At 40.9% G+C, this 26,707-nt stretch overlaps 1 protein-coding gene across 3 annotated transcripts in view; it reads right to left on the bottom strand.

Moving 5' to 3' along the window:
* Window positions 1-26,707, bottom strand: part of CTNND2 (catenin delta 2) — a 688,120-nt gene that overhangs the window by 130,572 nt on the left and 530,841 nt on the right. For all 3 annotated transcript variants that reach the window (XM_081131846.1, XM_081131845.1, XM_081131844.1), the window contains one exon: window positions 1,855-2,038. In XM_081131846.1, coding sequence (XP_080987972.1) covers window positions 1,855-2,038 — 184 coding nt within the window. The remainder of the gene's footprint in view (window positions 1-1,854; window positions 2,039-26,707) is intronic.

Here is a 26,707-nt window from a genome sequence, read left to right on the forward strand (position 1 = left end):
GTGTTAAACTAAGAAAAGTGGGAAAACCCTACACCTGGTTGTGTCTGGATGAAGGAAAGTCAATGCGGTTCTATGAAACCCTTCTAAATCCGATGTCCTGTTTTTGCTTCCTATGACGTGGTCACTCCCAGCCAGCTGCAGAAGCAGCACTTGTGTATGAATGGAGAGGAGTGGACAGCCATCCCACTCTGATCTCTCTGCTCTAGGTCACATCCCAGACCCAAGCTCAGCTAGATGACCTACAAAAGGGACCCATGAACCCACACTGGTCTAGCTCTTCATCTGACTTTTCATCTAATGATACTGAATGTATGCTCACAATGGCAGTGGCCTACGTCCTTAGCTCAAACATCATGCATATGTAATTATGGTACTATATTATTCAGGGCGGATTTTAACTGATGGAGCTAAGCGGGTTTTTGTTGACTACTTCTACAGTTGATTCTAAGAGACTTCCTTCCATGATCTTTGTTAGGCACGATGGCAGTCTTTACAAGTGAAAGATGCTCTGCAGGAAAAAATTATTTTAATAGTTGCAAATAACTAAAATAGAAAAATCAGGTATAAAGGGATAGAGTGCCCACAGTTTTAGCTTTGGGAGAGTTTGATTTCTTATGCTGACACAGGAGGCTTCAGGAAGGTAATAGACTTTAAGAGATTATAAAATAGATGGCTCAACAGGGGGTTTGGAGAACTGTACATTTGGCTTTTGATGGAGCCTATCCAGAGAAACCGTGTCAAAAGATCATTATTTTGTGACCTTGAGGGGAAACAAAATCGTCAGAGGATTTCCTATTCCTGCCCATGAATGCACATCGATGTTTATGGAGACAGACTCTCTTTATCTCCCTTTATGCATGCAGACTTCACACAAGCACACACATCCCTCTCAAGACTAGAGGCTGAAAGCGCCGTTATTAATATTCATGAGGTAATTATTATTAATGTCACCAAGGTGATTCTGTTCCTTCTCAGTAGAGACGGGTTTTTGCACCTAGAAACCAATCGACTGTAGGAGAAATGGCAGCTCTGAGGCAGCCTGGCAAAAGCAATCCTGTACATTTTACTTTTGAAATATAGATTATTTGACTTAGGTATTTTAGGCACCTTTTGCACCCACCCCATCATTAACTTTATCCAGCAGAGATTTCCAACTCTGGTCCACAATGCAAGATCCTTGGGAGTATAGTTTCTGGAGTTTGGAAAAACTTGATTATTAGGGTTTTTTTTCTAAGAGCAAAAATTAAACAAACATAAGGATGATTCAAAGATATCTTGAGAGGTTTCTGGGAAATGATTTTTGTGAAAGTGCATTGGGAGAAAATCACAGCACATTTATTATTTAAAAAAATTCATACAACAGGCCTTATTAAAGAGCTATTCTAAGAATTATAGGTTCTTGCAATCACAGAGAAAATTTTAAAAAAGCTACTGGCAACAGTTAACCAGATCCTTATGCATCTGTCATGGACCCTCCCCCAACCAACTGGCCAGCCGAGGTATTCTATGTACATGATATGTCATAAGAAATTACTGGAAAATTCTGTTTTCCTATCCAGAGAAAATCATAGAAAATGAACTGTTTTTGGTTGAAATGAAAATGTTTATTTTTTGCCCAAGACCTAAGAAAACATGTTAAATAAGTTGAATACTGGTGTAGGTACAGGATAGTGGGAGATGCCTAGACCTCTTTAGTACCTCATTAGAAATGTTTTTACTAACTTCTCATACTCCACTGCCATATCAACAGTCATCTTTCCACACATTCTGATCTTTAGGAAAACAGTAATTACAGTTACAGAAACAGAGAGAGCGTATGAGAACAGCAGGAGGTGGCAATGACATAGGACTCACCTTAGGCATCCAGTGGCATTTCGCAGCACCTGTGAGGAATGCAGTTGTATTTTTCGGTCGTCCTGAAGAGGTGAATTTTCCCAGCCCGAATGGGGAATAATCACGGCGTTGGTCAACACCGCCAGGGTGTCCTGTATGATTGGCATTTTGAGAGCATCACAGGATGAGAGGTTCCAAAGGACTCCTGCAAGATAGACACAAACAGAGCTTTTGGATGGGCATTGTTTTTTTCATCTCAAAACTGTGTCCCTAATCAGGTTAACAGCACGAGCAGAGGGATTAAGATAGCGTGAGCACGTGTCCTAGAGCACACCTTTAATTTTAGAACATCTATGTGAACCCATTAAAAGAGTTTTGTGAAGCCCGGCTGCCGTGGCTCAGTAGCTGAGCCTCGACCCATGAACTAGGAGGTCGCGGGTTGATTCCCTGTCAGGACACACGTCTGGGCTGCAGGCTTGGTCCCCAGTAGGGGGCGTGCAGGAGGCAGCCAATTGATGATTCTCTCTCATCATTGATGTTTCCTCTTTCTGAATTCATTAAAAACATATTTTTAAAAAAAGAGTGCTGTGAATATCTGACAAGTGGGCAGAAAAACTGTGACATGATTATCTTTGTTTCATCATGGAGACCAACCAAGGTTGAGAGATCTGACTGAATTGAGATACCAATACAATGGACCCAGGTACCCAAATTCTAACCAAGACCAAAGAGCAGTGAAAGTTGTCTGAAATGGGCTACTAGGCCATGCTAGTTTTATCCAAGACCTCCCTATGCACACGTGGTCTATTCGATTCACTTAGCTTCCATGGGGAACCGGCCACCATCACAAAGGACCTTATGAGAATCCTGAATCAGGTCTGATGACAAAAGGCTCAACAAGAAATTCAAATTTCCTGTCACTTGTGACAGTTTTGTCAGCTTTTCTCTGAAAGCAGTGCTCAAGGAGGACCTACAGATTGTTATTTCTTATATAACGACAAAGGGCAGTAGAAAGCGGAGGGCGTGTCTGCCAAGGACAGAGTATAACAGTAATGATGAAGGCAGAGCCAAAGAAAACATTTTTGGACAGAAGAAATGTTTCAGGCTTCCAAATATTTTTTAAAGAGACTTTAAAATGAGATTAATCTTAGAAAAGTCATAGGTACTGCATATATATATATGTATATATTATAATATCATTTGAAAATGCCTTCAAAATAATTATTCTTTTTGTTGTTCAAAACAGTTTACATTTAGGTAAAAGACACAGAAAGTGCTATTCCATTTTCCTATAAAAAGACTGCATTCTCCCTCCAGACTAATCTAACAGGCATCATCATTGCAGATACTGGGGATAAAACGCATGGTTGCCTTCAGAAACACAACTTTGAACTTACTTGTTTAATAAGTTTTCAATAATTTTAAACATGAGATTGTACTTTTTCTACTCATAATGAACAGACCATATATTTCTGAAATTTGCTTTGCTGGTTCCTTGAGTGCGCATATTGAACTATCAAAGCACATTAATAACACTAAACTGAAAGTCAATAATGTTAGACTGTTAACAACTAAAGTAGTTAACAGTTTTAGATCAATTCTACAAAAATGTGACTTTAGAGACAAACTCATCCAACCATTTTTCAAAGTAACATCTGCTGGGCATTTTAGTTAAGTAAATGCAAAGGAAACAAAATAGTGCCTTGTATGTACCAGTCAATCCTTTAGCATAGGGGGCTGGCTTGAGGGCAATTCTGGCCTGCCTGTCTTTTGTAAATAAAGTTTTATGGGAACACAGTCATGCCTGTTCATTTACATATTGTCTATGGCTGCTTTGTCCTATAGGGAAGAGCTGAGCATACGAAAAATTCTCAACAGTGCACAGAAGGTGCTAAAAAATATATTGGGATTTGGACTGATTTGAGATACTAGAAATATTATCATGCACATTTATTTTGTTTTAAATAATATATGAACCTGTTTCTTTATTCAACCCATTAAGAAATGTTTTATGAAATTTTGGGTAATCAAAATGATTACCTTTGTTCATTTGCAGTCTCACAAAAATATTCTTTTTTTAAGTAAAATAATTAGCTTTTCAGTTTTAAAAATTACATTAAAATGAAATTAATATCTACCCTACAATTTGAGGATAACTGTAAAACATCACATTAACGAGGCTGAGTCTGTTCTTCTAACTATAGAATGCAAACATACAGAAACAAAAAGAAATTCTTTTTTCATTCCCAAATCCTGATTTCAAAATACCAATACATGAAAATTGAGGTTTGTAAATGTTTTACAATATTGTTGACATGCTGTGCTATAAAGCATACTTCCTCTAAAAACTAAATAGTAAAAGAAACTTTTGTATTTTTACATGCAACAAATTTAAAGAATATAAAGGCATTTTATGATAATACCGTAATTTTTACTGTTTCCTAACAATCAGAAAAGAGGTCAGAAGAGGGGAAAATTAAAAAAAAAAAAAAAAAGTGAAGGCCTAATCTAATATCTTACAAGAGAAAAGTTGGAAAAGAAGATGGGATCCAAAGTAAGTCTTTATTGGGCTTTTCTCTCCTTTCCTTTCTCATTAATTCATTAAGTAGTGTAACCCAATTCAGAATTGTGCTGGCACAGATGTTTCCTGGTTCACATTCATTCCACCTTCCCGGCTGGCTCCATCTGTGCTTCACATTCCAATGAACTTATCCGAATGCCTGACCCACACCTCCGAACTTTCCATCTTAATTTCTATCTGCAGCGCACAGTGCTTCCTGCGCCTATGAGAACTATAATGGGTCTCTGATCCCAGGCAGCCTTTCCACCTCTGTTTCGATGAGGACTTGGCAAAGTGGATGTCATGTGGCAGAATTCAGCAAACTAGTTGCAGGGGGCCCTCAAAACTTTGAATCTTGGTTAGATTATGTGGACACCAGAGATAAGCTTGAGTGTATAATCAGCAGCCTCTGGGGACATTTGAGATAAAGGTAGACATGTCTGGTAGGAGTCAAAAGTGGGAAACAGCTGGGAACTCCACATCTGTCTTGCTGAAGACACACACACACAGGCCATTAGTCCTGGCCAAAGGGAGAGAGATTAGGAGATTAGGACAAAAATGAACATAATTAGACATTCTCTGTGAACAAACAAGAAATAGGTGTTTTGCTCAAATTTGTCTTCACTCATATCTCTTTCTTCTGTGCTGGTCTAAATGCCCAAACATTTCTGACATTCCTTTCAAATGGAATGAGTGATTCACTCTGAGCAACAGAATATGGTGGAGGTGACTGTGAGTGGCTTCTGAGACTAGGTCATACAAAAGGTACTGTGGCATCCTCCAGGCTGTCTCAAATGACCTGACTGAAGGAAGCCTGTTGTCGTGCTGTGAAAACCCAAAGCAGCCCTATGGATGGGCCCATGTGGCTAAGAACTGAGGCCTCCAGCCAACAGTTACACAGTTACAGTCAACTGTGTAACTAAATTTAAAATAAATTTAATTTAGATTGCAAACGATTTCCAACTTTTAAAAATGTATCCTTCTTCATGTTTGAAAGTTATACATGGCTAAACACTTTCTTTAATTTGGAATAATCCTGTATTAGTTTCCCATTGCTGCTGTAACAAGTTACCACAAGTGTAGTGGCTTAAAACAACACAGATTTACTATCGTACCATCCTGGAGGTCTGAGTCTAAAATGGAACAGCAGGGCTGCGCTCCTTCCGGAGGCACTAAGGGAGAGTGCCCTTGTCTTTTTAAGCTTCTAAAGGCTGCCTGGGTTCCTTGGCTTGAGGTTGGCATTGCTTTGACCTCAGCATCTATTATCAGTCTCCTTCTCTGATCCTGATCCTGTTATAAGGACACTTGTGATTACACTGAGCCCACCTGGATAACCCAGGACAACCTCCTCATCTCAAGATCCTTCACTTGATCCCACGTGCAAGTTCCCTTTTACTATGTAAGAAAACATTCACAGAATCTGAGAATTAGGACGTCCTCAGGGGGCCATTATTCAGTCTACCACACATCCTCTTAAAGTATTCTGTCACGCTTAAAATAAAATTAAACCTCTAATTGTAGCTTCATGATCAGGCCTTTCCCTAAACCTCTAAATTTACCTTCGATCAGATCCTTTCATCGCCCCTTTGTTCACTCCGTGCACACTAAGGACCTGCTGTGCGGCAGGTTCTGTTCGATGCAGTGGGCGCACCAGCGAATGCCCTCATGGCCCTTCCATTACCGTGACTCTAGGCATCACGCTCTAGCCATCAGGGCCTCATTTCCTCTCCTTGATCACACAAGCTCCTCCGTAACACAGACCTCCTGGGCTCGATGCTCTATTTCCCGAACATTCCCCTCCAGGACTTTCCAAGGTTGACCCTTCTTACGGCTCACCTGGCACCTTCAACGTGCCAAACTCAGAGAAACTTTTCTGGATGAGTCTAAAGTACTGTCCCAGACACTTGCTACCAGATCTCCTAGTTTAATTTTCAGCAGAGACCTCATCACTAACACATACTTCCTCTGCCTTTTCATCACCTGATTTTCTGTCATTCACTCACTGTCCTTCCTCACAAGGTCCCAGCCATGAAATGAAAGCAAGGACCCTGTCCGAGCGCTCACAGCATACAGAACACATACAGCACATGGACCATGCTCTGTCACACAGTAGGTGCTCAGCAAACAGATGCAAGTAAGTACAAGAATTAACAAATGGATAACATGAACCTTACAGGATGTCGTGCTTCTAGCATCAAACATCCTTTATGTATGATAGTACTGGCAAAATGAAGTAACAACTTGAAAGAATAAAATAGTAGATGCAAGATGTAATGTTACAAATAATAAATCCAAATAGGAATACAAAAATGTCATTTCAATGGGTTATAACCCTTGACTCTACAGAAATTCTACATTTAGCTAGTAGAAAAAAATTATATCACTAAACGGCATTAATCAGTTTAGCATTAGAAGGCTTATCTCCAGTGCTTCATTTGGGTAATTTTCTTATATTAACTCCCTCATAATTCAAATTAGCCAAGGCAATACAAAAAACCAATTCGTGGAAAAACTGTGAAATAAATTGAATTCACAGTGGTATTCAGCAGGCATAGCGAGCTACCCCATTTATTCTTATCTGGAAGTAAAATAAAAATGTTTTAGCATTTTGGTTGATGGTCACTAGCAAATTTTAATTTACCTGATGAAAATACGCTAATATCTTCCAGATTATAATCTCTAATAAAATTGTTTTATGGCATCTTTCCTTAAATTATATGTATTCAATAGCTATCCTTTATCAGTATAAAATTATTACTGTTTCCAAATATAATTCTGACAGTAGGTTTAGTTGAGAAGACATTTAAATAACTAATTATTTCAAATATAGTTTATTTTAATTTCAGGCACAGGGTGGCTCTTTTCCTTGAGATTATCCATATTCATGAGCAGTAATTGGTTTATTAAAATTTCTTTAATAAAATCTTAATTACTTTTATTGGCTTCTTTACTTTGTTTTAATAGAGGGTGATTGTGGGTTTTTTTTTCCTAAAAAGAGATGCAGATTATCAAGAAAAAAAGAAACTCAGATTGACAAAAGGAAGTATTTTAATAATTGCAAGTCTTAACTCACGGTAAAATCAAGCATTGCCTGTGGCTATGCAAGACTTTCCTATGACCCTCTCAGTTGCTATTAATCTTTAGACCTAAAAGTAAATCCCTGAACATGGGTGAAGCTCAAACCAAAGAAAAGTTGGGTTGAATTCATTTTAAATCAATGTTTAAAAATTTTTTAAATTAATTAAAAATTAACTTAATGTATACATGAAGATTTATTTTAAACAAATCTATCATTTATTTTCCTCTGAAAGTGGAAGTTTGTGAACCTGGGGAAGGGAGAGAAGAATGGGGACATGCACGTTTATTTTTTAAAAAGTCCAGGTCAGCCCTGGTTGGGGGTGGGAGTGGGATGGGATTTAGGGGATGCCCATCATCACCTTCTCCATTCCCACCCATTTACACCTTGAGTCAGGGGTGGGTAGAGTGCAACTTATCAAAATATGGAGGCTCATGACATCCTGAACTCATGCAAAGTGCATGTGTGCACATGTGCACAGTGAATGGATACATATGCATATGCTTGTGAGTGTACATGTAAGTATATGCATGTAAGATGAGTGTGCACTCATGCATACGTGCAAGTGTATTCACAAGTATATGTATGGGCACGTGGAAATGTGTACTGTGAACAGGCGTGTTTGCACCTGTGTTTATGTGTGTGTGCATGTGTGTGTGTGCATGTGTGTATTTGAATGCATCACATAAATACTCCCAGCCTGTCCCTGAGAAGTCATGATACTCAAAGTGCGATTGTAAATTAGGATTGTTTTGAGAACCTTTCCAGATGGTGTATGTGATAACTTCAAAAAGATTCACACACTATACTGATTTAATGTTTTTAAAAATAAAACTGTTGATCTTGATTTGATGATAAAGTTTACCAAAATGTTGATACAATAATGGATAGTTCAAAGCAAGATCAACAAGTGGAACTACATTGAATTAAAAAGCTTCTGCCCTGCAAAAGAAACAACCAGCAAAATGAAAAGGCAACGTATGGGATGGGAGAAAATATTTGCATACCACAGACTGGATAAGTGGTCTTAATTTAGATTTATTTTAAATTGTGGTGGGATCACTTTTGTCAAAGAATGAATTGCTCTCGAGGGAAGGTTTACAAAAGTAAGACAAAGCTTCAGATTTTAACATAGACTTTATTTTCCTGACATACATGCTAGAAATACTGATGTTCTATTGATAAAATCCATTAAGGCTCTGTCACAATATCCATCATTCTGTTATCAGTGGAAGTGTAGTTCTTGGGGTGCTGCGAGGAAAAGAACTTCCTGAGAACCTCCCAGGAAGACAGGGTTTCCTGGAAAGCTTTATTGATGACTGCTCTGGGTGACTCTCCCTGGGTGCTCCCGTGTATGAGCGATGAACGTGCCCATGAACTTCTGCCTGTTTTTCTCGTTGTCTTTTGCCTGTCTGAACTGCAGGACCCCAGCTGCAGAGCCTAAGATGGGCAAGGGATGGGCTGCGCAGAACCAATGACCTCTGAGTTCTCCGCTTCGATATTCCAGCGGAGGAAACTGCAGTGACCCTGGGACTTAGGCGAAGGTCAGTCCTTTTGGAATCTGACTCACTGAATCCTCCTAAATAGAGAGTCTCACTGAGATGGCTACGAAAGTGCTTCAGGGCTGACAAATGTGTGGAGTAAGCTGGAGGAGAATTGGATCGTCACAGTCAGTAACTGTAAACTGTCGCCCCACTAGAAATACAGACAGAAGCTGGTTAACTCCAGAATGGATGAAGAGTGAGTTGGTCTTTACATTGGAAAGCAAATCAGATCTTTGTTAACACACCAGACAAATTCTGGTTTATGCTGAATTTGAATTTGGGCCTCCATGAGACACTTCAATTCTTGAAATTTTTACACAGTTCTGTTACAAGATACAGCCATGGTGAGATGCTGCCTTGTTCCAAAGCCAAAACTGGTCCCACAACGCTCTGATGGCAAACATCAGGAGTTTAGACGAGGCTGGTACAGATTAGTATAAGCAAGAGGCTCATAGTCGCTTACACTTTTTATTAGTACTTAAAAAAATGGTCTTCACTGTTGTTTTCAGGGCCCAAGTGAATTTAATTTAAAACTAGGTAAATTTATAGACAAAAGAGGATGACTTTTTTTTGAAGAATCAAAACTCAGGTGTGTCCCTGATCGCTCTTCCATTCTAAGTTGGAGCCTGAAGATTCTAGTTTCATTAGAATTTTTCTTTCAAATTCTTGTAATACAGGCTATCAGGCCAGATTGCAGTTATGAGAAACAAGGCTTGTTTCAATCCAAACAAGGCAACTCAGTTCTTATCTTAGAGAGAAAGCTTGTCCCATGGTAATTTTTAAAAAAACAAATTGTATTAAAATCAATTTGCATGTGAAGGGTACCAGCCACCCCCAAATATGCCTCTAGTTTATGGGTAATTTTGAGCTAACAGAGGCAGGAAAAGCTCTAAAAACAGGGTACAGGTTGTCCTTTTGTACAATTAAAAACAATTTTATTTGTGATTTTAGAGAGAGAGGAATGGAGAGAGAGAGGGAGAGGAGAGGGAGAGACAGAGATTTGTGTTTCTACTTATTTATGCATTCATTTGTTGACTCTTCTATGTGCCCTGACCAGGGATGGAACCCTCAACCTTGGGGTATCAGGATGATGCTCTAAACAACTAAGCAACCCAGAGGGTGTCTCTCTTTCTTGACTTAAATATGCATAACAAACGTTACTAAACAATCTATTTACCATACTTCCCAGCTGCCTTCCCATAACTAGCTTCAACTGACATACAAGCCTAAATCCAGCCACAACTCTGGGTGACTCTTCACTGGGTACCCCCGTGTATGAGCGATGAACGTGCCAATGAACTTGTTTTTCTCGTGTTAATTTGTCTTTTGCCTGGACCCCAGCTGGAGAACCTGAGATGGGGAGAGGAAAACTTTTTTTTTCCTCCCCTACTGAGATGTCAGTGTCGAATAGTAACCATGTGTGAAAGTCACGGGTTTGTGTTTGACCACAGCATTTTATAAATGAAACATGGGATTCTGTATTTCTCAATTCCCAGGAGATCAACAGTTAGGAAGATAAAATTGGGTTTGCTTGAAACTACAGTTTTCCTCAATGACCTTGGGCATTCCAGAACCTTGAAAAAATGTCACCAAAGCACCACATTGAGTTTTATAATATATGGAAACTCTTCCTAAAAGTGACTGAAGTTAAAGGTTATGTCCTCTGATCTGAAAATTGTCATATTCTCATATGTGCTAATAAAAATGATTTGCTTATACTTTGGTTGTGTTTCTCTGTAGTTTTGTGCCTCCTGAATTATATGTATTAAGTAAAGTAACTTAAGTTTGCTCCTTTCATAAATGATGGGTGGGAGTAGGGAGAGACATAGATAGATAGAGATTCAAAGACAAACATTCCCATTATCTGATGATTTTAAACAAATAAGCATGAAAGGTGAAGTCACCATAGTTTCTGGCCTTGGGTTAAATGATACTGGGACAAACTAATCTGTTTGCTCCAGGAAACACCTGCCTCTGAAGTTCAGACTGTGAATTAATCAGCTTGCTTCCCAAAAGTAAGCCTGTTCATCAGAACGCATGTCAAATCTCCTGCCTCACTGTTCCACGGATCCACAGCTAGTACGTTATAAACTCTGCCGCATCCCAATGGTTTCCTATATTGCAATACCCACCTTAAAATCACCCAGCCAAGGACCCATGGCCTTATAAATACCCTGCCCAATTTTTCCTACTAACACCATTGTCTCTTTCAAGGTAGTACTCCCTTACTTAAGTCTAATACTTAGCTAGATCTACAGGTTTTCCTGGTGGTCTTTGAGGGAGCTGGCAGGTGACCAATCACGTGAATTATTAGTCAATAGCTAACTTCATCTCTGGTAAACACAGAGCCTGGAAAGTGCCTGAACCTGCAGGGCATCCGTTGACCATAATCATGACTTAGTGTGAGCAATAATGGGCGTTAAGCTGTTTGCAGCTCTACTAAGTACTATAACCCAGAAGGTACACAGCCCACACACTAGTCATAGGGCTCAAGCTGCCACTGCGGACCTCTGGATGGGCTGAGGGGAGGAGGCCCATGTGTAACCTTGTATGGAGACAGGGAGGGTTCCCCTTGGGGGTTTCTTCCTTAGGCTCCAGGTAGTGCATTCTCCTCATTCCTCCCATGGGAGTCAACATCAGGACTCAAACTGAGTTTGTTGGAGCACCCTTAGCTAAGAACCCCTGAAAAGAGGACAGCTGGGGACACTCTTCTGTACGGGGGCCATTTTAAAGTGTACCCTCGGTCCCTATGGCTCTCAAAGAAAAGCAGCCTTGATGAAGACATGGTGGCAGAGCGAAGTGTGACAGCTGGGAACCAGAGTCTGAGGTGCTCACTCAGCCCTCACCTAGGGGCTTACTGAATGGATGAACAATCCAATGAATAAACAAATGAATGAATGAAGTTGTTGGATCGAGGACCTCAAATCTTCACTGGGAATCCAAAATAAGATCACACTGGGGAAAAAAAAAATCCCAAAATATGTAACATCTTTGGGATGAGTTCTTGTGCACTGGGATCTCTGCTAATCACCTTGCACGCATTAACCCATGTAAAGCTTCCACCCTTCCATTCCAGATGAGAAAACTGAGACATAGGGATGCTGAGCCACTCATGCAATGGCCTTTCCCTTGTACGTGAAAATGAAGGTCAGGCAAGAGTCTAACTAGGACACGTGAACAATCAGGCAAACATCAGGCACGTGAATTTGCTACGTGAACTTGGAGGGAGCGGACGTGCCTGGCAGTGCTTTGAAGCTCAGTGTAGGTGAGCACAGGAGAATGTTCTGATTGTCATCTGTTGCCAGTCTCTTTTCAACCCCAGGTCAGGTAGCTTGATAAATTTCAAGAAGTCATTTGAATTCATAGAACGAAGAACATTCAGTTTTGAAACACCTTTTACAAATACATTTTTCTTGCAAATATTTAATTCTGCTGACCTCGATTAAAAAAATACACAGCCATAATCTTCCATAGAGAATGCTGAAGAAAAACCAGTTTGAGATGCAGGGTAATTTTAAGACTAAATTCTTCCTCTAGCCACCACACTGATTTCCAAACTAGGTCTTATTTTCAGTTAAGTCAAAATTGCCTGATTCTGTCACTCTGCTATAATAAAACCAATGGTGATCATAATCCTCATTTACTGAGTTATTACTGTGTCACATGCACTGTTTTACTAAATCCCTACCCCAACCCTGGGAGAAAGGTGCTGCCATTGAGTTCATTTTACAGATTCATGATTAAAGATTTAAGAGGTTACAAAACTCTCCCAAGGACAGGTAACAAACAAAAGAGACAAAGCTGGGATATAAATACAGGCTCTCACACTCCAAATTATCTTGTCTCTTAGAGACAGTCTATTCAGAGGTTTATTTTTCATGGAAAATATAACAACAGTAGATAAGAGCATGAAGAAGATTCAACTATAATCTCTGGTGATCATTCTCAAAGTTATATTTCTGAGTTTCATTTTCATAACAACTCCAAATGTGAACATTTGCTTTGCATATTTTCTTCCCCTCATATTCCCCAGGCTAATCTGTTACTCAAATCAGAGATTTAGGGAAACTTCCCTTTCCTTGTGCCATTTTTATGGTTTTAAATTTTCAGCAGATATTTTGTGAGTGCCTATGAAAACAAAGTATTGCTAGGCACTCTGGGTAATATATAGAAAATTAAGGAGAATCTACTTGGGGAGATAAAACATGTCTTTGTGTAATGAAAGATAAAATTTATAGTATAGGGCTGTATATGACAGAATCCATTAACTGTTAGAGATGATGTGCCATGACATTCAGGTAACAAAAGATCACCAATGGAGGAGATCACAGGAGGCCATATGGGACAAGGGGGTCTTTGGTTGGCCCTTGAGGGATGAGAAGAATTAGCCAGGGAATGGGAGTGAAGCACTGAGGCATCCAGAGAGAGCAAAGGCTTGCAGATATGAATAGGTAACAGGCGATAGTGCTAATGTCCACAGGTCCAGTTGTAGAGTAGATGCTCCCTAAAATGTTAATTGAATAAAAAATACACTTCTCAACAATCAAAAGGATACTTATCATTTGGACAGTCATCATTTTACACTAGATTATCCTATCAGCCATGGGGAAATTAAGAAAAATACCTCTGCACAGGCTCCATTTCTGTAAATTCTGATGTAAGTGGTCTGCGGTGGGCCCTGACACCAGTATTTTTGTTTTAATTAGCCAGAGTGAAGAACCAGTGGAAGTTCTTATATCTCAGCCCTGGCAAATTTAAGTGAGTTTGTCAGAGTCAGCTTCTCCCACGGTGACTTGTTCTGATGAACACAGAAAAACTATCTGTTATGACCAAAGGAAAGTGACTAGTGAGCTTCATAATTGGAGATCTTTGTACTTGAATGTCATCATGACGCAACAACTTCATTCAATCCTTTATGTGTTCATTTATTTGATCATTCATTTATTCATTCAGTAGATACAATATTCATTATCTAGCAGAACTATTTCCATTCTTAGCATGAGCAATTCACCTAAGAATTTAATTCCATAAACCCTGGACAATTTTGGTGCAGTTCCTCTGCACAGCTGGGGAGACACTGGTGAAAAAGGGTCAGCAGTGGTCTCCCGCCCCAAGGAGCTTTAGTTGGGCTACGGAGATCAGGATGTCAAAAGCTCTTGCAAAAGTCAAATCAGGCAGAGAGAATGACCTATTTAGAAAAATTCAAGGAAGGTCTGTATGGCTAGACAGTGTTTGGGTAGTATAATGGGCACCCCACCCTCCACTCTTAGCTGAATTTTCAGCAAGAACTGTATAAATGACATTAGGACTTCAAGAAGAGAGTGGATTATAGACATTCTCCTAGCTTCAGACTCAAGAGAAACCCCTGTGCTTTTGTTTCTAGTTGTCTAGACAGGAAAAGTGATGTTCCATTATAAATCCAAGGCATTTCTACTGCATTATGATGGCTAACACTGAGTGTAGAGTGGACTCCCATTGCTCTTGGAAAAAAAACTATGCCCTGTGCTGAATCTTCCAGACACTCAAGCCCTCCAGTTTGCAGTTGGGTTCAGCCAATGGAGGAACTGGTGGGAGAGGAGAGGGCAGGAGGAGAGAGAGCTGGGATGCTTCTGCTCCCCAGGCTCCGCATTAGTTACACCTGTTGGGCTGATACCCTCTGTGGTGAGAGCACCCACTCTCCTGATCTCCTGGGCTCTGGAAATACCGTTTTCTTCCACTGTTTCCACTGATGACAGTTACCAGCTGCCTGACCATGCAGGCTCAGTCCCTTAGCTCTGCCCACACCTTGGGAAAGCAGTCCTTCATTAAACTCTCTCCAGATTCTTAGCGGAGTGTGCCCATGTGTCCTTCTGAAACCCTGAATAGGCTGTGTAAGCAGGGGGCACATGCTAAAAAGTTTCCTTTTTATCTGTAAGTACAGTGGGACATCATTACGCAGGTAACTGTCATAACATGTTTTATAATGCTTCATTCCTCCCTGGCACAGCCACAGCACTAAAACATAAACAAGATAAATCCCCAACTGGTCACTCAATTACTAGGGTAACTTTTTAAAATCTTTTTTTGAATAACAATGAAATTTGTATAACACGCAATTAACCATTTTAACACATACAAATCGGTGACATTTAGTATATTGCCAATGATGTGCGACCATCATGTCTATCTAGCTCCAAAACATTTCCATCACCCCAAAAAGACATTTCATTGATTTTTAAAGACAGCAGTCTGGGAGCTTTTAGTAGAAAATGGGCTGAAATGAGGAGAGAAGTGAGCAGACCAGTAAGGAGGCTACTTCTGAATTCCAGGGGAGAAATAATCAGGTCAGCAGAGATGGAAGTGGTCAAGTCTGATGCACAATGTCTGGCCCGGCAGATGGACTAGGTGTAGAATGGTGGGGGGGGGGAATGGAGATGCCTGGCCCTGAACGACAGAGGTGGGAAGGCCTGGCGGGGAATGTGCACTGGGGTTCGGATGTGTGAACTTCCAGATGCCAGTGAGACAGCCAATGAGATGCCAAGAGGCAGCCGGGCGCAAGACTCTGGGGCACAGCATTAGGGATACAAATTTAGAGCCCTCCGCATTTAGATGGTATTTAAAGCTGCAGGACTGGATGAAAGTCACAGAATTAGAGTTTAAATAAAAATCTGAATGCCCAGGGCGGGTCCTAAGCACGCCTACATCTAGAGTCTGGTGGAGAAGGCAGCTTGGCATAAAGAAGAAAAGCACTATAAAAATTTTAGCTACACAAACTGTTAACCTTGGGAAACATGACTCCTCCTGAGTCTGAGCTGATGCCTCTTCTGTTAGTTGCTGAGGTTTTTTAATATATATAAATATATCACAGGTAACCTGAACATTCAAGTTCTCCTTTTATTATGGTCACTAATGAAAAGCCGAGCCGCCGTTCCCACTTAATAGCATCTGTTTCAGGCCCATCATTGGGTGATTGAGGACAAGTGAAAACGAATTATTCGGCTGATCATTATGGCACGTAGTCAGTGACTATAAGCAGAACAAATGACGCGAGGGAATAAAATCACTTATTCTAGGTATTTCCCGAATCAAAGCAGTTGCAACATAACCCGAGCGCAGCAAAGCAGGCGTGATGACAGAGCCTCTATTATGACGGGAATGTAAAGTGTAATAGGGTTTTCAGAAAGCACTTTAGGAAACGTGACAATCTTGCTTATTCAAACGCTAGGTGACAATTGGCACTTCTTCTTCCGGTAAAATTACAGAACGAATAAAATGACTTGTAGAAATATTGTCGAATGTGCAGAACACATGTAGTGCATTTGTCTGTTGACTAACCCTTAGGTTAGTATAAAAATACATTATTTCCTGAGAACTGAAGGCGACTTTCACTGAGTCATTCTGCCAACACTTTGAAGTTTCTACGCTTTGTTTATTTCAGGCCAAATTTCAGAAAGTGTCTATTTCTTGACATTAGCGATTTCTCTGTATGAATATATAGCATATAAAATAAACTCCCTTTTACATTATAGTTAATTTTTATCATATGTTAAGCTCTGACCCCCACCCTGAAATGCATGTTGTTATATATTTTAAAGTTTTCTAGGATAATAATAGTATTATATTTTCTGATCATAGCATTAACACATGGTGACCTTAAAATCATCAGTCTATTAAAAAGGGGTAAAGGATAATGTAGAACATCCGCCCAGAGATAATCCGATTTGGGGAAACTGCTTCACGCAGTCACTTTACAGAAATAGACCCACAGCACATGCTGGCTAACTGGCTCTTTGCATTCAATATATGTCATGGATATATTTTGGTATCAGCAAACGTCGAGCTGCATCGTAATTTTTAATGCCTGGTAGTGTTCTTGTTGATGAGCTGTTTTCATCCAGCTGTATACTGATGGACATTAGGTTTTTTTCCAGACGTTGGCTCTTACTGGGCAATGTTTTAAACACTTTCCATATATAATAACTCGTTTGCTCTGAAGATTTTTAAAAATAGCTCCTCAATACAAATCCCTGAAACCTGAATTGCTGGAAGAAGAGTTTGCACATTTTAAACAGTGAGGCAGACTGCCAGATGCTCTCCAGGAAGGCAGGACCCCGACCCTGTCGCCGGCAGTGCCCGTTTGGCGGCCCCCCGCCCAGCACTGCAGGCCAGCGGTCAGCTTCACCTTCAGAGACCTGAGCCCAGGCACTGTCTCTTTCCCACGGGCGCTCCTCTTAATTAAACTTCTTATAAGCATTCTGGCGGATTGCTGGTGTTTTCTGAAAAGCCAGTTCATATGTTTTGTTACTTTATTTCCCAGTTGGGCCGTGCAGGAACTAAGCACACAAAGAAAGCTACTAGAACTAAACACACAAAGAAAGCTACTAACAGCTGCAAGCCGAGAAGACCCTGAGGAGCTCAGGAGGTATCAGAAGCAGCACTGATGCCCACAGTCACCATTTACTTTTCTTATTTCTAATCTCTACTTTTTATAACCCTTAGTCTACTGACCCCGACGTTGCACTTTTAAAAAATGGAGTTTATTGGGGTGACATTGCTTAACAAAACCATACAGGTTTGAAGTGCACAACTCAACAAAACATCACCTGTATGCTGCACGTGACTACCCAAAGCAAAGTCTCTTTCTGTCTCAGTTCAGACCCTCTTTTGCCCTCTCCTGCCTCCCTCCCCCCTTCCCCCGGCCAGCACCATGCTGCTGTGAGATACATGTATCTATCTTAATTAATCCCTTTGACTTTTTTCACCCAGCCCCCAACCACTTTCACTTTTAATGGCATCTTTTAATTCATTTGTTTCCTACTACTAATTCTTTTAAAAATCCAGGTGACATCTGTCTTTGTTATAGTTTCCCACTGCCATACTATTCTACCTTGTGCCCTGGTGGGAGCAAGCTTCAACAGTTATAAATAGAACATGTAAAAAGGCTTTGGGAACCTGTAGTCAAAATACATACACACTGTTGACAATGGATATTAACATTTGCGCACTGTTTCAATGGCAAACTCATTTCTCTGTTGCCAGAGTCCAAGGGCATAGCTCTAGACACCCACTTGACTAAATATATCCATTGTATTGTGTTCGTAGGTTGAGGACAGCAGCATTGATGTGACTGAAAAGCAGGATGAATTCACTCATGAAATGAGCTCCCACTTACTGAGCGAGTAATTTATACCCCTCTCCATACCACTCTGTGAAGCCCAATTACAATAGTGGGAACGCAGGATTGGTATCTTCATCCTAATTGGACTCTATTAAATAACAGAGTCCATCCTAAATAATGACTCAGATTCATTATTTCTAGCTTAAATTACCACATTGTCTCCAGCTTGAAATACCACAGTAACATTGCTGTTCTTACCACCTCTATTTATCCCAAACCAGGCTAAAAATTCTTCATATATTCAAGGATCTATGGTACTACTTATTTGAGATTCGAGTTTTACAACAAAATATTAATCAAAATACACACATGAATATGTGTACAAAATATATGCATTGCAAATGCTTAAGAACAGCTTTTACCTATCATCTCCTGGAAGTTAAAAAATATATTTACGGGAAGTGAGATTTTGAGGGGTATCATTCTTTTGATTTTGCTCAGAGCTATTAGATATATATATGCCCTCCTGAAACTGTATGAAATGTTTATATCATCCATTCAAGTTCTGAAAAATACCTTGCAGAGGAAACCTTTGAAACATTTGCTATTGAGTTGCTCTTTATGGCAATAATTAAATAGCATTATCGATTATTTCTTTGGATGAATTATGGTTTGCGATGATAAAATCGTATCATTAGATGGAGGTATCCTCAATTCCACTACAGGAAAATATGTATCAATTAATTTAAAAACTATGTCATATTGTTTATATCAGATAAATATATATACATTAATCCCTAGTAACTACTGGTATGGTAGTGGTGATGATGATGATGGTGGTGATGGTGGTAGTGGTGATGATGGTGATGGTGGTGGTGGTGATGACGGTGATGGTGGTGATGGTGGTAGTGGTGATGATGGTGATGGTGGTGGTGGTGATGATGGTGATGCTGGTGGTGATGATGGTGATGGTGGTGATGGTGGTGGTGGTGGTGATGATGGTGATGGTGGTGGTGGTGGTGATGGTGGTGGAGGTGATGGTGGTGGTGGTGGTGATGATGGTGGTGGAGGTAGTAGAGATGTTGGTGGTTAGGGGTTGTAGAGGTGGTGGCGAAGGTAATAAAGCAGAAAAGCAAGAGTTGAAAAACACAAAATGATGGCCTAGAATTCAAGCTGTGATTTTGTTTGTGATGGAATTGAGATCTCCCATTGCCCATTCCAATCCTTGCAACAGTATCCTGGTGTTGCTGCGGAGACGTTAACACCATCACCCTGGACAACTCACACAGCAAGCTCCACTATGAAGCCAGACAAATGAGCAGTCAGTGAAGAGGAGCGAGTCTGCCACTGTTCCAACCCTCCGCTCAGGGAGCTAAGAGGACAGAACAGTGGTTATTAGGTGACGACTATGGCTGAGGCTTAGATATGCAGCTTAATAAGGAGATTCCAATGAATTATCCAGGAGGATTCACAGCGCTCCAACTATGTGCTGAGTGGAGCATCATGGATACAGAGATGACCATGACCCTGTCTCCACCCTCAGGGAGCTTGTGGATTAATGTCCACAACGGAGGCCGAAACAGCCCATCTCTGCTTTAGGGTGTGAATGGCAAGTCTGTCATAGCAACAGGGGAGGGGACTGTGATTACTAACACCTCACGGTGGGAGACTGTACAGGCGAAATGACGGGAGGGGCAGACGAGGAAGCCGGGAATATCTGAGATGAGAGAAGTCAGTAAAACCTAGCAGAATTCTACTATTTTTAAAAGTGTGTACAAAATTAGAAATTTATAGTATATAGATTTTTGTTGTTAAGATGAATTAGAATGAGAGGAATCACAACATTTAATCCTTTCAACCTGGAAAAAATATAATTGTTATTAATTTATTAAAATATATTTGGATCTTATTTAAATTTAGCCTTTAGCAAGACCTATCTCTTTAAAAAAAGAAAGACACAACTATGTCTTACTGCTCTTTTTGAGATTACACAACAATAATAGTTCATAAATTCAAGATTCTTTTTTTTAAAAAAATTTTTATATATCTTTATTGATTTCAGAGAGAGGGCAGCAGAGGGAGAGAGAGATAGAAACAGCAATGATGAGAGAGTCATTGATCGAGCCCGCAACCCGGGCGTGTGCCCTGACCAGGAATCGAACCCCGATCGCCTGGATCCTAGGTCGACGCTCAACCGCTGAGCCACGCTCGGCCGGGCAATTCAAGATTCTTAATTAAAATTAGCCCAGACAGATGACTCATATGTTTTACAATTATGGAGTTGGTCTATTTGGTAATAAGCAATTTCGCATAGCTTGATTACTTTTTCTTAATTTCAGATGGTCAGATTTTCCTAGATGGAAACATTTTAACATAAATCACAGGACATTTTTTAAAGATCAAAGCAGTACACTGTACTCCATTCCCTAAAACAAGACTATCTTTTAAAATATGAACTTTGCCTTAAATATATGTATTTACAAATACAGACATTCTATAATACCTCTAATTCTTTTCACAGAGAGATGTTTTGTTATAGGAGATGTGGTTTTAAAAAATTATATTCTGACCTCCATTCCTAAAAGTTAGTAAGTTTGAGGTCTGAGGACATTTCACTTAATTTACACATTCCCAATAAGGCTTAAATTATTCCCAGAATAGGTGAACCTAGATAATATCTATCTATCTATCTATCTATCTATCTATCTATCTATCTATCTATCTATCTATCTATCTATCATCTATCTATCTATCTATCTATCTATCTATCTATCTATCTATCATCTATATCTATCATCTGTCTATCTAGTTGCCATGGGGAAAGCATGTATTTGTATTCCAACTTGATTCTGTTTAAGCAAAGAAGAAGTCTAGGTTTGGGACATGTGATGTTAGCCTTTTAATGTTCCCTTCTCATCCCAATGTAGGGGTAGTGACAGTGACACACTTTCCCTGCTGGGAATGATGAATTAAGGACTATGCTCTTTGAGGAAATAATTTACAACACTGACCATGGAAAGAAGGCTGAGCACAGACCATGAATTATGTAACTAGCAAAGAAAGTAGGCTAATGTGAGCTTAAACTGTAACACATTTATTGTGAAGGCAGAATTCTAACTTAATATTTAAAGCACTGAAAGAAAAAAGATAACTGTGACTGGTTGAGAACTCACTTTTAAACTTTACACACTGAAGCATAAATGCTGCTTGTGTGCCGGACACATCAGGGAACCTCTGCTTCCTGGTGCCTGCAGGAGGTGGAAGGATCCGTCAATGTCCCTGACCCTCAGGCAGGTGACACGAGTCCCTTCTCCATCTCTGCCCAAGGGCTCAGCTGGGCAGGACTCTGTTGGTCCCGCTACTCCCCAGCAAACATGGAAAGTGAGCTGGCTCCTCAGAGGACCATCCTTCATAAGGATGGAACTGGCAACTACGAAGGGTTCCTGTGCAGCGGGGATGCCGGGTTGCATCTGAGCTGACGCTTCTGTCCTCTGCTGAGCTCGGACAGGACTGGGACTCCTGGAAGCCTGCAGACACAGGCTGGCAGAGTCTGTTAGGATGTGGGCCCAGGAGGTGGTCTGGGGAAGAGCCCTTGCCCTGTGCCTGGTGGGGACCTACATGTGTCTGAGGAGGGAGGAGAGCTAGGCAGTGACTGACAAATGGTGCAGGAAATTTTCCAAGGAGAGAACTGATGTGAGTGAAAACCAGGCACCAGGTACCGTGAGCAGGATGCAGTAATGGGGAGCGTGGCCTCAAGGGCCATAGTGGGAGCCATGACTTGAATGTGTCCCCAGCCCAGCAATCAGAAAGGTACCAGGTAACGATGGAAAACAACTATTTTTTGTAATGCCTGGGGAATCAGCAGCACTGTTAAGGGACTCCAGAACACACTGTAATGCAAAGGGCAGCAGGCCATTTTCCCTTTCTGGGCTGAAAACTTCCCCTTGGGGGTTCAGGGCAGACACCTGTGGGGGCACTTTGCTCAGGGAGCAGCAGGTGAGGCTGTGACAACCAGCAGAGCAGTGCACGCCATGCTCAGGGGAGTAGTGGCAACCAGCGGGGGGGCTGCAAAGCCTTGTGGAAGCACTGTGGAGGTTCATGCTAGGCCCAGAGTTAAAACAGATACACAAAGAAGGCTGGGCATAGCAGTTCTAATGCAGAATGCACCTGGCAGAGTGTCAGACAGGACTGTGTGAGGGACATAAATGTGCTACAAACCCAGGGGCTCCTTGAATGATGCGGGTGTGTAAGCATGTCTCTGTGTGTGTGCATGCAGGCATGTGCATGTCTCTGTGTGCATGCCAGCATGGCACAGGAATGCTTGTGCGTGTGTGCATGCCTCTGTGTGTATGCCTATGCGTGCATGTGTACACCTGTGTGTGGGTGTGCATGCCTCTGTGCGTATGCCTATGCATGCATGTGTACACCTGTGTGTGGGTGTGCATGCCTCTGTGTGTATGCCTATGCATGCATGTGTACACCTGTGTGTGGGTGTGCATGCCTCTGTGCGTATGCCTATGCGTGCATGTGTACACCTGTGTGTGGGTGTGCATGCTACTGCCTTTTATTTTTCAGAGGAGAGGGGTGAACGGGAGATAGTTGGCATTTTAAGTAGATTATTTTCCTTAACTTTAGTCTCTTTCTTCCCCCATCCACCTGTAGGTAAATTTATATTTCCACAACCCACAGATGCCCTCAAAACTCTGAATGCATGTGACTGCCCTCAACTTACCTCCTTCAACTCTACTGCTGGTGCTCTCTCCCAAGGATTCAGCAGTATTTGCATAAAACAGATACAGCAAAAGAAACTGGGTCATACATGACCCAGCTATCCCTGTTCTGGGTACCAATCCCCCAAAATTGAAAATATTCATTTATAAAGATATATATATCTTACGTTCATTGCAGCATTATTCACGGTATCCAAGACATGAACACAACCTAAATGTCCTTCGATGGACAATTGGATAAAGAAGAGGTGATACATCTATGCAATGGAATACTATTCAGGCATAAAAACGAATGACACCATTTGCAACAACCTGCATGGACCTTAAGAGTATTATGCTAAGTGAAATAATTCAGATAGGAAAGGGCAAAAACCATATAATTTTACTCATAATTGTAATATAAAACAGAAACCAACGATCAAAACCAACAAACTCATAGACACAGACACCAGTATGGTAGTTACCAGGGGGGAAGGGGGATGGGGGCATGTAGAAGGGGGTAAAGGGGACAAACAGGTAACGGAAGACTAGACTTTGGGTGGTGAACACACAAAGCAATATGCAGATGATGTATTACAGAATTGTACACTTGAAACTTATATAATGTTATTAACCAATGTTACCCGAATATATTTAATTTTTAAAGAAAATTTTTTTAATAAAGTAAAAAAAGAAAGAAATTGAGAACAGTTAGAGGGGAGACACAATGTCAAGAGCAGCTGTGGGCTGGAGGCCTTGCAAATTTCATGTCAGACAGATTTTCTGTGGCCTAATAATTTTTTAAAAAGTAATTTGCATAGATATAGCTGTTTCCATAGCAACTCAAATAGTGTTATATTACATCACAGCCCTAATGGAAGCTTTAGCAAAGCTACCTAGACATGGCGAGGGGACTCCCTGGAGGTAAAAGGACTTTTAATAAGACCCTGGTGTTTGAAGGTTCATCAGCAAACTGCAAAGAGGTATTCCTTTCCTTTCAAGAACTGTGTGGTTTATTAATCAGACTGGGGGTTTGCTTTTGGGAGAGTTCTCATCCTGGAATCATATGATCATTTATTTCTTTTCAATCCCATTTTCATCAGGTTCAAGTTAAAAATACCCAGTCAAGTCTGGCCAGAGTGGCTCAGTTGGTTGAGGGTCATCCTGTGCACTGAAAGGTTGCTGGTTCGATTCCTTTTCAGGGCACATACCTGGGTTGCAGGTTCGATCCCTGGTTGGGACACACAACTGATTGATGTCTCTCTCTCTCTCTCTCCCCCCCTTCCTCTCTCTCTAAGCATGTTCTTCAGTGAAGATTAAAAAATAAAAACTTAGTCATGATCAATGTGAAGTTTATAGATGACAATAAAAATTCACATCTGTGTTTACACACTCCAATAGCCAAGTTAATAGCAAGGGCAGTTTTGCAGAAAATTATTAAATTGACAAACTGATTGAAAATCCTAAATGATCCGTGTTCATCGCATAACCACAACTGTGTGTTAAACACAAATTTCTACTTCCTGTTCATTTAACAAGGCATTAGGAAGTCTCCTGAAAGTGACATGGAAGGTAAAGCAAATTAACACCATCCTGCCTATAAATGTCCTTAATGCAGGCTCGTGGTCCGTGGTCCAGCAAGCATAAGTGATCACACATACCAGCAAACACCTCCAGGGACAAGAGCAAAGAGGAAGGCATCTCCTTCACCCTCTATCTGGGAAAGTAGCCTGAAGCTGAGGCTCCACTGCCAGAGAAATACAATTGTATTCAGCTTTCTTCTCTCTTTTTAACTCTCTCTTTTCCTTCATTGCCCTGGGCATGCTTGGAACCAATATAAAATTAAACATCTACTCCATCCAGACTAGGAAAGCACTTCAAGAGCAAATAAAGAACTAGGACAAAGCAAAAACTGCTGCAGTTAAAATCCAAGACCTCTTTGGATTAATAAACCCGTTTCTTGGCTGCTTGGAATCCCCATTTCTCAGCCTTAGATTTCCAAGCATATTACTACCTCTCGCTCAATTTAGAGGGAAAGAATTTTAGAACGAAGAATAAAAGATGAAGGACAATGTTTTTTCATCTTAAAAAAAAATCTCTTAACATAAAATGTGAGGAATGGAAGTCGTCTTTTTGCTTCTGATACTAATGAATATCAAATACGGTTAAATAATAAATATGCACCTGTTGTTTGACTTATGATGGGGTTATGTCCTGATAAACCCATCCTAAGTTGAAAATAACCTAAGTCAAAAGTGCACTTAGTACATGTAACCTAACAAACCTCAGAGCTTAGCCTAGCCTACCTTAAATGTATTCAGAACACAATATCCAAATAATACTGGCAACACGGTCCACTGTAGAGGACATGTTCATCCTCAGGGTCACACGCTGAATGCAGCTGCGGCTCCCTGCTGCCCAGCATCACGAGACTACCTACCACATAGAGCTGGCCTGGGAAAGATCAAAATTCAAAACTCAAAGTATAGTCTCCTGTGAATGCATATAACTTTCACACCATCAAAGAGTCGAAAAATCATAAGTTGAACCATCGTAAGCCGGGAGCCACCTGTATCTGGAAACCCCACCAGAGCGCACACTCGTGTTTGCTTTTAGCTAAATAACTTTGAAGACAAGCTTCAGAAACTATATTTGTGGACAGATGGGCATGCCCCTTGAAAATGGAGTTGAGTTAATGAATTAAAATCCATTTCCTCAAAAACAAAAATCCAACATTCATGAAAGCCAAATGATACGTAGGGCGAGTGGCTCTTTTGGCTAACAAGTACCATTACTTTAAGCACTACATGTGTTTGTCCTGGGACTGCTGTATGTGAAGTACTGAATAATTTTATGTTCAAGTTTCCATGTTTTAAAAACAGTTATTTGAAAAAAATTCCCAAATTCTAAGTTGGACGACTGTCATTTACACAACAAATTAATAGTATTTGCCAGTTTTCTCTCATCAAAGAGAACAGTGCTGACCCTGGGAGCACCTCTGCCAATATCTTTGTGAAGCAAACCAAGTTGTGTAGAGAATTACAAACCAAACCACCTTCCTCAGGGTTCCCTTCCCCCAAGGCGCTGGCTTCCAGAAGGATATTAGATTAAAAGGCAAATACGGACGGAGAGAGAGTAGAACTGTTTGAAGCACTCAGCCTTAACCTTGATGCAAGGAAGGTGGAAACAGTAACACTGAGAAGGGGCCTACTCCGTGTGAGGGTGTGTGCAGGTGTGCACACGCTCAGCCACACGTGCGTAAGAACAACACAACCAAATTCATCCTAATGAGAGGAGCAGTGATTCTGAGGATGTACGGGGACCTTACCCCCACTGCTCTCTTCACTCATGAATCATTGTCTTGCTCCCATCGCCTGAAAGCCAGACTCATGTCCACCTTTAAAACCATTCCACAGGTGACTTTCTTCTTTAAGTCATTCCTGCCCTCCAGTGGGAAGTCTCTTCCCTGAGCTCTCCTGGCCCTTTCTCAGTGCTTACTTTGTAGAACAGTTATTCATGTGCATCCTCTCTCCCACTTGACTGACAGCTCCTTGGGGACAGAGCTCATGCCTACATCATTTTTATATTTACATCGCCCACTCCACCTTACACAGTGTCGCTCAGACACAGAGTGGAGAGCACAGGAAAGAAAGAAGGTGGGCACAAAAGCCAGCTGCTAAGGATGCCTAGCTATTGGCACACGGCTGCTGTGATGGCAAATAAACCATCAGTCATGATGGGCAGCCCACTGGAAGGGAGAGTCACTGAGCGAAACAAACACAGCTGAAGTTTCATCCTTTAAGGGACAGCCAGGAAGGAAGTTTATTTTGAACATTTCATCAGGAATAACAAATAAAAACATCTGCTGGAAAGGAAACCAGGTGTCAG

The sequence above is a fragment of the Miniopterus schreibersii genome (genome assembly GCF_964146895.1).
Source record: "Miniopterus schreibersii genome assembly, chromosome: 3".
NCBI lineage: Eukaryota > Metazoa > Chordata > Mammalia > Chiroptera > Miniopteridae > Miniopterus > Miniopterus schreibersii.